The sequence below is a fragment of the Oncorhynchus keta genome, chromosome 21 (assembly GCF_023373465.1).
Source record: "Oncorhynchus keta strain PuntledgeMale-10-30-2019 chromosome 21, Oket_V2, whole genome shotgun sequence".
NCBI lineage: Eukaryota > Metazoa > Chordata > Actinopteri > Salmoniformes > Salmonidae > Oncorhynchus > Oncorhynchus keta.
The window spans coordinates 18,882,040-18,895,232 of NC_068441.1; the positions used below are offsets into that span (position 1 = coordinate 18,882,040).

The window sequence follows — 13,193 nt, forward strand, 5'->3', positions numbered from 1 at the left end:
CAGGAAGTAAAAACCTTGGCTTTGTACTTTGACACCTCAGTGTAGGACAGCATTCCCAGTTCACTCTGGGCAGGTACACATTTTAACTCTTGTCAAGTTGGTTAACCCCATCAGTCCCAAGACCCCAGCAAAAATTGTTTTTTCATTTATCTGCATGTCCAGCCCTTATATTTAGCCTCACAATGAAGTGTTTGACCAGCTTATTTTCAGGACAACCAGGGCTACAAGTTGAACACAAAACAAATTGATAAATTAGTTGCATTCATGAGTTTTGACAAATGTTTTTTAATTTTATGTCCACCAAAGCAAAACCAGAAAAATGAATTTATATGAATGCTGTAAGTACAGAAATTGTTTTCTCAGTGGGAAATTACTATTGAACTAGTCAGTGACAACTGTGTGGAGTTTGGTGTTTGTGACAGCAACAATGTGAGCTTATTACGGTATTATAGACACTATGTCCTGGGACTTCCAATGATCTATGTAGAAGAGCCCCTTACCTTCTAACGACCCTTGTGTAGCTTGTGAGCGTCATAGAGGAAAACATATGTCACATGTGTGTATTTGTTAGAGTCCCAACTTTTCATAGATCCCTTATATGATTTTGTAGCTCAAACCATCAGGACTCTACAGACATTTTTGTAAAAAGACCCAGCCACCTTCGGGATGCTCCCTAGTCTCACAAACACCGCCCTAGCTCAGCCCCCGTTAATCACACAGATTAATGGTTGGTATCGATGGATGCAGAAGAAACCAATTGTACAAGAAGTATGTAGCTCAACCTTACAATATTTAGAAGGGGTTAGAAACACCATCAGCTGTCACAATAACAACAGAGTATGGATTAAAGCAAGCCACATTCAGAAACAAAAATATGACATTAAACACAAAAGGTTAATATACTTTCTGAAATAATTTAATAACCATTCTTACAAATTTAATAAAGGTCAATCTCTATTATTACCAATACAGGCACAATCGAAGACAAATCATTTCTATTAGCATTTAACAGAAAAATAAAAAAAAATACTAAATACATTTTATTAAAATATCCCCCTGAAATTGTTTTCAAAACGATAAAGATGGCATGAAATTCAAATTGAGACTGAGCAATCACATGAAGCAATTAGCACTTACATATATTTTTGCAAACGCTCAGTAAAATATTCCACAATTGGAAAAGAACAGTAAGTGTGTGCGGTTGCTGAGGTAAACATGATTAGATGGCAAAGTGTGGTTTAACTAAAAAGGTAACAGCACCCTCATGCTCAACCAGGTCTCAGAGCATTTTGTAATATCCTTAACGGAAATCCAAGATACTCCAGTTAGTATGTTACGTTTCATATGGTATGTATTAATTTGTGGATGTCCATCACCCATTTTGTATGATTATGTAACGAATTTGCAAAACGTACAATATGTTATGAATTTTCAAAACGTATATGTTACAAATTCTAGCTAGGTGGCTAATGTGACATAGGGTTAAGTTTAGGAGTTCTGTTAAAGGGTTAGGGTTAGCTAAAAAGGGTCAAGGGTTACATAACATGCTAGTAGTTGCAAAAGTTATAAAAAGTTGTAAGTAGTTGAAAAGTAAAATGCGAAAGTTGTCTGTGATGAGATTCGACCTCGCAACCTTTGGATTGCTAGACATTTACGTTATATGCCTGACCAACCACCCTACTTTTGGTATTTTCCTCACGTAACTATACCAAACATAAAATATCATACTAATTTGAGTGTCCCGGATGTACTTTTAGTAAGTTACGTTTAGTCTATGAGACCAGGCTGTCATGCGCAGTCTCAATGTCTCTCTTTCTCTCCCCCCGCCCAGAGGCCCATGCCTCAGGACTACCTGGCATGATGACTCCTGGCTGTCCTGGTCCAACTGGTCGTGCTGCTGATCCACTTTCTGCTGTTTGCATGTGGCAATGGAACCTTGACCTGTTCACCGGACGTGCTACCTTGTCCAGGACATGCTGTTTTCGACCCTCTCGTTTGAACATATTCAAGAACGATCTGGACATATACTATTAAAAATCTCCACCCAGAAGAGTGGCCACCCCTCAGAGCCTTGGTCCTCTCTAGGTTTCTTCCTAGGCTCCTGCCTTTCTAGGGAGTTTTTCCTAGCTACTGTACTTTATATCTGTACTGCTTGCTCTTTGGGGTTTTAGGCTGGGTTTCTGTATAAGCACTTTGTGACATATGCTGAGAGCTTTATAAATACATGTGATCATAACCACATCCTGTAGGACCAGCCATAGCTCAAGTGTAACAAGTCAAGTACATCACCTTTCCTATCAGAGACAGTCAGGAGGTTGAGTATTAGTGTGACAATACAGCAAATCAATCATAACACAGCGAGGAACTGAGTTAAGGTTAAGGACTGTTAGTAAGGACTTTCTTAGCACCAAAAAAGAAAGAACTATTTTTCCCTCTTTTTGCCATCAAAAAAACTTAAAATTATAAACTTTTTGATACTTGAACTTTAGCTGTCATGAAATATTCATGGTCGGAATTCAGTGTTATTGTTTTTGTCAAAGGATGTTAAGATGAGACGGTCAGTTAATTTTTATAATATAGAGTCAGTTTCGTAAAGTATTTGATGCTTAACAACTCTTTGAATACTTTCCTCAGGACAGAACAGGTGGAGACAACCTAACAGTGAGTATCCTACATCTCAGGACCAGTCAGTACTGAGATGGTAAAACAGAGGCTCAGAAGCACATATCAGCCATTTGATTAAAAAAAAACAGATGATTGATTATTACAAGTCTGTGGAATCCATGGTAGACCACACAGTTTTACTATGTCTGTGGATCCACGGGACGTATTGTCATATTGTCATTCTTCTGTACAGCTAGCAGGCAGCCTGGCTGGGTCAGCTGCAGCTCCTGATGATCTCATGAAGTGCCAGAGAGGGGCACTGTTGCTCCCCCTTTCAATTTAGAACAGCTAATTATTACATTCGTACTTGTGTACAGATTCAGTGCATACTTATAAGGGCAAAAAGGGACAAAACTTGGATGAGTAAGGAGAGGATTGTTCTCTTCATTTCATTGTCCACAGATTCCTCTACAGAACTAGGATTGGATGAGGGAGGCCTAGGTCGGGGAGGAAGGGGTAGAGTACTGTCTTTTTATCCCATATAGGGGTACTTCCATTCTCGGAGCGGGACGTGGGTGGCCTTGACCACCTGTGGGGACGTCCATCTCAGTACGTAGTGAGGACCACCAGGTTTGTCATTAGTACCTTTGCAGACAAAAGTTCATGTTTTAGGTATTATTGATATCAATAAAGATGATGTACCCATTTGACAGAAGTATCCATGTCAGACATAGAGAGCGAACCAGGAGTAATGACAAGTCCTGATTTATAGAACTGTTAGCAGTCACATGGATATCAATGAGCTGTGGATTGGTGTGCGGGCTGTGGATTGGTACCTGAAGCTCTGGCGCCACCAAATGGTTGCTGGGCGACAATAGAGCCAGTGGACTTGTCATTAACATAGTAATTTCCTGCAGCGTTCCGCAAGGCTTTGGCTGCCTTATTCACAACATTCCTGGAACAAAAACATTACTAAAGGGTAAGGAAGCAACATCTATTATCAATAAGCTGATCAAAGTTGGCTTTGCATTCATCATATTTGTATATAAAACTATATTATGTTCTTTATTTCATCAATACTGACACTCCATTGCAAACCAGCTGAAGTAATGGAACGTACTTATCGAGAGCAAAGACAGCCCCTGTCAGGGCATATGGTGATGTGTTGTCTATCAGGTGCAGAACTTCCAGGTAGTCGTTCTCAGGGTAAACATAGACAGACAGAACTGGCCCAAAGATTTCCTACAGGAGTTAACCCAGAACCGAGTTATAACAGAGTTGTTATAAAGTTCCATATTAACTGAGCAATCACAATGCAAGGAAGCAAGGAGGACTAGCCCCCCATTTGTGAAGCAGAGTGCACTTTAAACCCTGTAGGGGGTCCAGAACTGAGTTGTATCAGCTTGAACACGTCTCCAATATAATTTCCCAGTGTGCCTTGCCTTTGAGTGAATTGTAGTGTTTACCACCCATTACACTATTTGTTGTTGATAGTTGAATTCGTTCATTTTCTGTCCTGTGTCTTTCTCCAAGTGAGTTCCTACGCAAATATTATCATTATAATTAACTCTTTATGACAATACATATCTCTTAAGGCCTAATTTTGAGGCCTAGCTTTACCCTAATGCAGTGGCCTAAAATTAATGGTTTACAGGCCACACCAGGCCTGAAAGCGTGGTGCAAAATTCCAGTAACTTTCCCAAATTCCCTGATTTAAAAAAAATCCTGGTTGAAGGATATCCAGGAGTCTTCCAAACCGGATTTCTGGAAAACCTGGGAAATGTACCAGAATTTTGCAACCCTAACCACAATTCAAATTATGTTGGCATCCAAGGTGATGTGTAATTCCTATTGGAATCCAGCCAGAGTTAGGATATCCAACAGTTGAAATGTTTATTCTCCCGCATCCTGCATTCATAGTGACTGCCAGGGTTAGAAGCAGTTTGAGGAGACTACATAAACCATTTAATCTGGAACAACCATTTCAGTAACAGGTGCAAGAAATCTAACTAAATGATTTGATTAGTTTAGTTATTTATCTTTGTGTAGCATAAGATTAAATCAACCACTCAATGTACATGCAAAAACACAGATATAAAAATAAAATCAACCTGACTTAGAGCATGCTGGGAAAAAAGTTAATTTGTTATCATTATTATTATTTTTTTAATGTTGATTTGATAACTCATGTTGTTTTGAGTACCACAAACATTTTAATTAATAATGACTTTTCATTGACTTTGAGTTCAACTTACTAGAAGTTTGAGTTAAACATGCCTTGGGGTTTAGTGTATGAAGCATGGCTTTGGTTAAACAAACATGGTGTCCATTACATCCCTGTACACATGTTTATGTGAGTAATCCAAGCACTTGGCCCTGAGCCTGATCGCAGGCATCTCAGTTAAAACTGAAAAAAATAATCCTGCTTCTTTTCTTCATAAACAACCATATCTAACAGGCTAGAATAAAGTCAGTTTCAGCAATTCAGAATCAACTGACTGTCTCTCATGTGATTATGACATGTATGCATGTCTGGTATACAACTTGAAGGTTGGTTTAAAGTAGTGAGAACATACATGGTAAAAACTAGAATCACAGTACGAAGTTCCATAGGCTAATAACAGTGGTGAGTAAAGAGGTGATCGACAATAACTACTTATCAAGAATATCGAGTCTTACCTCGGCCATGATGGCTTCTTGTGGGTCTGTGCTCTCAATGATGGTGGGCTCCACAAAGTAACCCTTCTTGTCATTACAGTGGCACCCAGCAATTATGTTCAATTTAGGGGAAGACTTGGCATGGTCCAACCACTTCTTAATACGAGCAAAGGACTGAGACAAAAATAAACAATATATAAAGAGTCACTAAAATGTAAAATAATCTTGAAAATAAAATAACTCTTGATCAGAAGTAATATAGCTGCTTCTGATCAAGCATCCAGAGTGGCAAATCTCACAGTACTGTACCTTGTCATCAATCACAGCAGAGAAGAATGTACTCCAGTCCTCCACGGGCTGGACAGGGGAATGATGGAGACCATTATAACAACCTGATATCAAATTAACACCTACAGTAAAAACTTAAAAACACTTTCAAATATCTCCTATTGGAGCACACGTCAACTGGCTGTAACTATTCCCACCAAAATAACCATTGTGCCAAAGTGACTGATGAAACAGTCCTAGAAGCTAAGGTCAGTTGTACACTTACGTCTCCCACTTTGAGCTGCTTGTGGATGTCCAGGAGCCCCTGTTTGATCTGGGGCCAAAGAGAGTCTGGTACATACATCCTGGAGCAGGCCGAGCACTTCTGCCCTCCGTACTCAAATGCTGAGCGGATGGTCCCTGTCACCACACTCTGTACATCTGCTGACTTGTGCACAAAATGGAAGTTCTTACCACCGCATTCTGAAAGGTATGGCAGAGGAGGATGTCGGCGAGGCAGTTTCCAACGACTGATATACACTCCCTTTCGTATTTATTTGGACAGTGAAGTTAAAATGAGAACATGTGGCTCTATTCTCCAGCTTTTTGGATTTGAGATCAAATGTTTTGAATGAGACAAGAGTACTGAATGTCACCTTTTATTTGAAGACATTTTTAAACATACAGTATCTGTCCTGCCATTTTAAAATGAAAGCACTTCATGCATCTAGTCCCTACATTTTAATAAGTTATTTTTTCATAAATATTTAGACAAAATGACATAGTGTATTAAAAAACTCAACATGTTTTGCATTTGGTCCCATATTTCACAGCACGCCATGACTACATCAAGCTTGTGACTCTATAAACTTGTTGGATGCATTTGCAATTGGTTTTGGTTGTTTTTCTATTTATGTTTTGCCCAATAGGAACTCAATGGTGAATAACGTAGTATCCTTTTGGAGTAACTTTTATTGTAAATAAAAATTACAAATAATTATGAATGAACAGTGAATAATGATGAGAAAATTACAGAGGAACAAAGATCATAACCCCCCCCCCAAAATACTAACCTCTCATCATTCATGATTATCCATGGTTGCATCCACATGAATGTAGAAGTGTTGAGAAACATATTATATTCTTATTTACAACAAAAGTGACTCCAAAATGACAATACATTATTCACCATTTAGCTCCTATTGGCAAAACATCATCTTAAACACAACCAAAACAAACTGCAAATGCATCCAACAAGTTTGTAGAGTCACAAGCTTGATGTAGTCATTGCGTGCTAGTAATATGGGACAAAACGTTTGACAAAAAAAAAAAAAAACTTAAAATGGTGGACTAGACACAAAGTGATTTCATTTAGAAACAGTAAAACAGATATGTATGAAAATACCCTCAAATAAAATGTGACTTTCTGTATTGTCACCTAATGAAACATTTGATCTCAAATCCAAAATACTGCAGTATAGAGCCAAATGTACAAATTTTAGCTTCACTGTCCAAATACATTTGGAGGGGAGTGTAGATATAAGAGGAGTATGAAGTCAATATTCTCATGTTTAATATTGAATATGTTTAATAACTTGACAGTGTGGTGGTGTACAGCATTTATCTCTATGGTTTCTCGATTGGTCCAACCCACCTCCTGCCACCCGAGGAAAATTCTTTTAGACATCCAGGTTCTGGGCCACCTGTTTCCACAGGCGCTTGAAGGTACTGAAACAGAAATGGGTTGTTAAGAGACTCCAGGGTTGTTAACTAAACACCGTGTGGTATAGATTTGGTATTATGTACCAAAAGTGGAAATCAGTTTTAGGTATGCTTTAACATGTAGAGATAAACGCATACGGGACACTGCCAGTGAAATTGATGCCAGCAAGGTGTTCAGAGGAGGTGATGGTGTCTCCAAATACTGGTCCATCAGCCGGCACAAACTGGATGATGTTGGGGGGCAACCCTGAATCCCGGAGGACATTGTAGACGGCGTAGCTAGCTGACATGGCTGTGTCACTAGGCTTCCACAGAACTACATTACCCTGAAAAACACAGGCAAACAAAGAAAGTCCAGTTCAGACTATAACCAACAACATTAAGGACAATTTGGGTATTGTCGTTTGTAGGGGAACACTTACCATGAGAGCAGGTGTACCTGCCAGGTTTCCACCAATTGCAGTGAAGTTAAATGGGGCAACAGCAGCTATGAAACCCTGTAGTTAAAGGGAAATAAAAGGTGTTAACAACAACTACTCCTGGAAAATATGAGTTCTAGAAAATCCATCCTAACATATCCCCAAGTATAAAGGCTTTTATCTGTGACTATTATCAAGTTTAGATGATGCTAGGACCAGAGAGTGCTCACCTCCAGCCCACGGTAGAGCATGGTGTTGGTGCTACCGTCACTGTCCAGGGGCTGCTGGCTCTCCAGTTCAACAGCGTGCTTCGCATTGAACCGGAAGAAGTCTATTAGCTCTGCAGCTGCATCAATCTCTGCCTGCACCACTGTTTTGCCCTAGAAAATAAATCAGGGAAAAAAATGTGCTCATTCAATTGGCTCATTCATCCACCCTCCTCTCCCCTGTAACCTTTATGTAACTATTCCCCAGGTCATTGCTATAAATGAGAATGTGTTCCCAGTCACGAAAAAAAAACGCTTAGGGGATGAATATCCACTTGATATTCAGCCATACAATTATAAGATTATTAAAACAACATGTAGACTAAATATAGTATTTCACTGTACCTGGCCGATCATAGTTTTGGCCAGAATCTCAGCTCTCTTAGGTCCACTGATGATGTTGGCAGCCTTAAAGAGGACCTGGGCTCGGTCCTGGATGGGTTTCAGGTCCCATTCTCGCCTTGCCGCCACAGAGGCCAAGATAGCCTTGTTGAGCAGCTCCTGTATCAATCATACCGAGGCAACACCATCCAGTCAGGTTACGTAAATCTAGGTGAATATCTGATGAATAAAAACAGAAGAATTGTAATCTTAGTTTACCTTGTCAGCATAGCAAAACTTGGCCAGTTTGTGAGAGTGGTTGAAGGGCTTTCAAAAATAAAATAAAGAATTACATTGATTAATAGGTAATAATAGCTTCAGGAAATAACATTTAAAGACAGTGTGGTATTGGTCAAAATTTACATTTGACTAATTTAGCAGACACCTTATCCAGAGCAACTTACATTAGTGAGTGCATACATTTTCATACTGGTCCCCCGTGGGAATGAAACCCACAAACCTGGCATTGCAAGCACCATGCACTACCAAATGAGCGATACGGGACTACAGACTCCACAGGCAGGCCCCCAGACAGGTAGTATGTTGGTTTATGATATAGAAAACTAGTAACAGCTGATAACAAAACATTATTACAGTCATTTCCAGTTTAACTTCACAGGCCTGGAAAGTTTCCATTTGGATTAGGCAGTATGCTGTGTATCTGAACAGCAGTGTGAGGGTAAAAGTGAGAGCTTCAGTATCCAGGCTCCCATATTTGCAGGCAGCATGGAGCAATAGTTTGCTCAGATTAGGGACATGCTGTTCACTCCACTCACGGATAGCTGGTATCTGATGTCTTTGGTCCACACATGTTCATCTCCAACCACACAGGGAATCTCCTCTGTCTTCCCCTTCAGGTCATCCAGGGCCTGTCACACACACAACCTTATCGAGTGTCATATTTTATAGAGATGACCTTGTAGGTCATAAAGGTGCATATGGAATGGTGCATGCGGTGGTTATTTGCTTGAGAGTGTGTGCTGTGTATGATTGTATGTGTGCACGCACCTTCTGCAGCTCGGCCCTCTCTGGACTGCCCTCGTTGAATCCCAGGATGGGCTCATTCTTCACCTCAACAGCTGCACAGGGGAAGGTCCTGAAGCTGCACAGGGAGACACATTAGGATAGACAGATGCACACTAAGTGAAGACGGACATATATGCAGCAGCAGACATCCCCCACATACATTATATCCCACAATCTGAGACTCATCCTCATGGTGCAAAGTGAAGCATTTGTTCATCAATGTATTACAGCTCTTTTACATCTTTGTTTTGAATAATATGAAACTTAACAATGTGGTTATGGAAAATAATGAATGCCATTCAGTTCATTTTGAGGCAAGTCCAAATTCTGTTGACCTGAATAAGACTTTACTGGCCATGTAGATTGTGGTCTTGGTGCGATTTAAAAATAATAATAATAATACTTTTTTAACTAGGCAAGTCAGTTGAGAACAAATTCTTATTTTCAATGACGGCCTAGGAACAGTGGGTTAACTGCCTGTTCAGGGGCAGAAAGACAGATTTGTACCTTGTCAGCTCGGTGGTTTGAACTTGCAACCTTCCGGTTACTAATCCAACGCTCTAACTACTTGGCTACCCTGCAACAATATTGAACTGTCGTTTTATACAGGTGCACCTCAGAGTTAGTTCTGTCCTGCCTCTTTCCTGCTAGATTTTGGCAGGCTGCAGTCTTCTGTCAGCTGGAATAAGTAACTTGAAGTAATCTCACAATCAGTTATTCTGTTATGACCAGTTGTTATAGCATAAAGGCTTAAAAAATGCAAGTCGTGCATAAAAGATGGGACCATCTTGCATCAGTAAAAACTATAAAAAGCCAGACACATCTAACAGCAGCAAGCAATTGCAATAAGAAATTCATACTTATTTGATATTTCACTATTCTCTGTGTGTCGGGGTGAACACAGCTGTCTGTGTCTAATTTCTTTGTGGAAAAGTTAGAAAACTGCCAAACGTCTGGTGATCGTGCATGCACTGCCTCAAAAAATGATTAACTGCTCTAGTTTAAATAGTCCGTGAAGGTCAGAGTGTCTAACTGAGTAGACAGGGGCTCGTATTCAAATATTAAAAAACACCCTCAACTCCCCTGACACATGGAATCGATGAAATATGATTAGTCAACTGCCTTCCCACATCTACACAGATGCTTATCTGTCAATGGGTGACCTGGTGTACAACAACACAGCCTTCATACAGTTTATTGATCTTCCTCACCCAACAGAAAAGTCAGACCTCTAAAGAGATTCTAAATATGGCTATAATGTTTTAACTAACTGCATAAATAAACATTCATGCAGCTGGCTTGCCCATACAGGTTCCTTCTGTCCATTTGATTTCTTGCATAACACCAGTTGCCACTTCAGGTTTTTAGCCCAAGTCTACTGTCATAGAGATAGATAGAGGATTCATCATGGATATAACCATTTTAGCAGGAACATTGCCATGGACATCGCCATGGAGGGCTTCCACCATTTTTAAGAAGTCAACTGGGTGGAGTTTCCAATGGATGGGGTTTCCTATGGTTGGAGTTTGCTATAGGGCGGGTTTGCTATGGGTGTGCAGCAATCATCCAATGAAGAGGGAAATTGACCCCTTTAAAATAGATGTAGCCTCAAAGGCGCTGCCCATGCTGTCACAGACGCTATAATAGAACAGATAAAAAGAGGAGCTCTCTTTCTAGCTCTATGTGCCCATGGTGTATCATTCACTTTCTGATTTCTGTGAACTGTTAACTTTACTCATGCGGCATGGAATCATGGTAATCAGAAGACACAAAATCATAAATAACGTATTTAAACGTATTTTGCTTGGCCTTGACATTGAAAATGTACTATTAGCTACCAAAATAATGCACATTACATTAGCTTGGTTACGAAGAGTAACCACGAGTTAGTCTCGTGTATGTTAATGTGAAAATACGTACCCCCTCCAAGACTGGTAGAATGCTGATCTCACACGCAGCATGTTCCAATGGAAAATATGTAGAGAAAAATGACAATCAAATAAAAACACCCTCATAAGACCACTTCAGGCAACCGATACAATGTATCAAAACTGATAAGATACATTGAAGCTGTTTGATATCTTGAGTAGCCTACTGGTTGCACGTATCGCGAGTTCAGAGGATTCGGCCCGTACCAATATTCCATAGGGAGGCCATATTAATTTTATTACCACACTTGCGTCTAAATTGTCACAGTAATTTACAGTATTTTATCTAAACAGAAATTACATAATTTAATCTTAATATTTACACTGTGAAACTTTTGAAATTGTACTTGTTAATATTTCAAAGAAAGAAGTATTGCTACACCTCACATGTTCATAATGAAACTTACTGGAGTCTGCGAGTGGCCAATCAGCACTAAGAAGACATCTCCAGCCAATCACAGTATAGGGCTGTAATTTCTGAATTGAGAAATTATATTTTCGACGGAGCATATGTTTCTCTTTGATGTAATGTCCCTCTTATCTTTTGCACAATTACTGATTTTCCCATGTAACCTAAATTACTTTCATTGTGACGAATGTAACTGTCAGAGAATGTATAGCCAGCCTACTGTTGCTGCCTCACTTTTCTATCTACACGGAACAAAAATATCATTACCTTTACATTTACATTTAAGTAATTTAGCAGACGCTCTTATCCAGAGCGACTTACAAATTGGTGCATTCACCTTATGACATCCAGTGGAACAGCCACTGGAGGGATGCCCAAAATGCCAGAGGTGTCCAGCAGGCCAAGGCGAGGAAATACAACAGTCGTGCAAGGGAGGCTGTTGTTATCCGCTTCTGTGGCTTCCTGCATGACACTCTAACACACCTGAGCAACCTGTCTGACTGTCTGCAGAGGTCCACCATCACCATAGCAGAAGCCCACAGCTCCTTGTGCTCAACACAGGCAGTACTTAAGAAGTACAAAAACAGAGAAGGGCCAATGATGAAGGCCACAGATATGAGGGAATTTTGCTGACCAGAGGTGACAGCAAGACCCTCGTCACATCACAAGACATAATGCTTGACAGGCTAGTCGAGAGTATGACTAACAGGTTCCAGGATGCCAGTGTGAGGGTCCTGTGTGCCACCAAGCTGGTCAGCTTCACCAACTGGCCAGTGTCAGTAGATGCAGCAGCAGGTTACTTTATGTTTTGTATTACAGATTATGGAGACACTGAACTGGAAACCCTGGTGGACCACTTCCTGTCCTGGAGACCACTGGCATCCATGTTTAAAGGATCCCTGACCACTTCATGTCCTGGAGACCACTGGCATCCATGTTTAAAGGATCCCTGACCACTTCCTGTCCTGGAGACCTCTGGCATCCATGTTGAAAGGATCCCTGACCAGTGAACTGTCCTGAAGGTGCTGATGTACCAAGAGTCCCAGTCCCTGCAGATGTCCTGGTTCCTTGTCAACAGGAGCCATCAGCATTCCTGTCCTGGTTTTCTGGCATTTGTTGACCTGGTCCTGTCCTTCCCTGCCTCCATAGCTGAATGTTTTAATACCATGAAACAGGTGAAAACCGATTGGCGGTCCAACCTAAAGTCTGACACACTGTCAGATCTCCTTATGGTCCAGCTGTCCTCTCCAGAGATCAGGGAGTATGATCCTTTAAAAGTATTGATGCTGTGACACCAGGACTCTGTCAGGAGCAGGAGGCCAGACTTCATGGACCATGTAAAGAGAGGGTGAGGAGTTGAGGTTTAAGTTGATTAAAATGATTAAGCATCTGATAGGTTTACAAAATCTTCAAATGTACTTTTATGTTTGATCCTTAAGTACATTTAATAACAAATACTTCAGTAGAATTTTGAGTTTAAGACTATTCAGGCTGGGAAATGAAATCTAGCCAC

At 40.3% G+C, this 13,193-nt stretch overlaps 1 protein-coding gene across 1 annotated transcript; it reads right to left on the reverse strand.

The window, feature by feature from the left end:
- Window positions 1–769: 769 nt before the first annotated feature.
- Window positions 770–11,660, reverse strand: LOC118400220 (delta-1-pyrroline-5-carboxylate dehydrogenase, mitochondrial-like). The gene is given in 15 exon segments (XM_035796865.1): window positions 770–3,249; window positions 3,441–3,559; window positions 3,725–3,846; window positions 5,284–5,436; window positions 5,572–5,619; window positions 5,816–6,012; window positions 7,184–7,257; window positions 7,390–7,577; window positions 7,674–7,748; window positions 7,901–8,050; window positions 8,282–8,437; window positions 8,537–8,584; window positions 9,094–9,186; window positions 9,326–9,419; window positions 11,264–11,660. Coding segments are annotated over 15 exon segments (1,725 nt in total). The 5' UTR covers window positions 11,359–11,660; the 3' UTR covers window positions 770–3,136.
- Window positions 11,661–13,193: the final 1,533 nt, after the last annotated feature.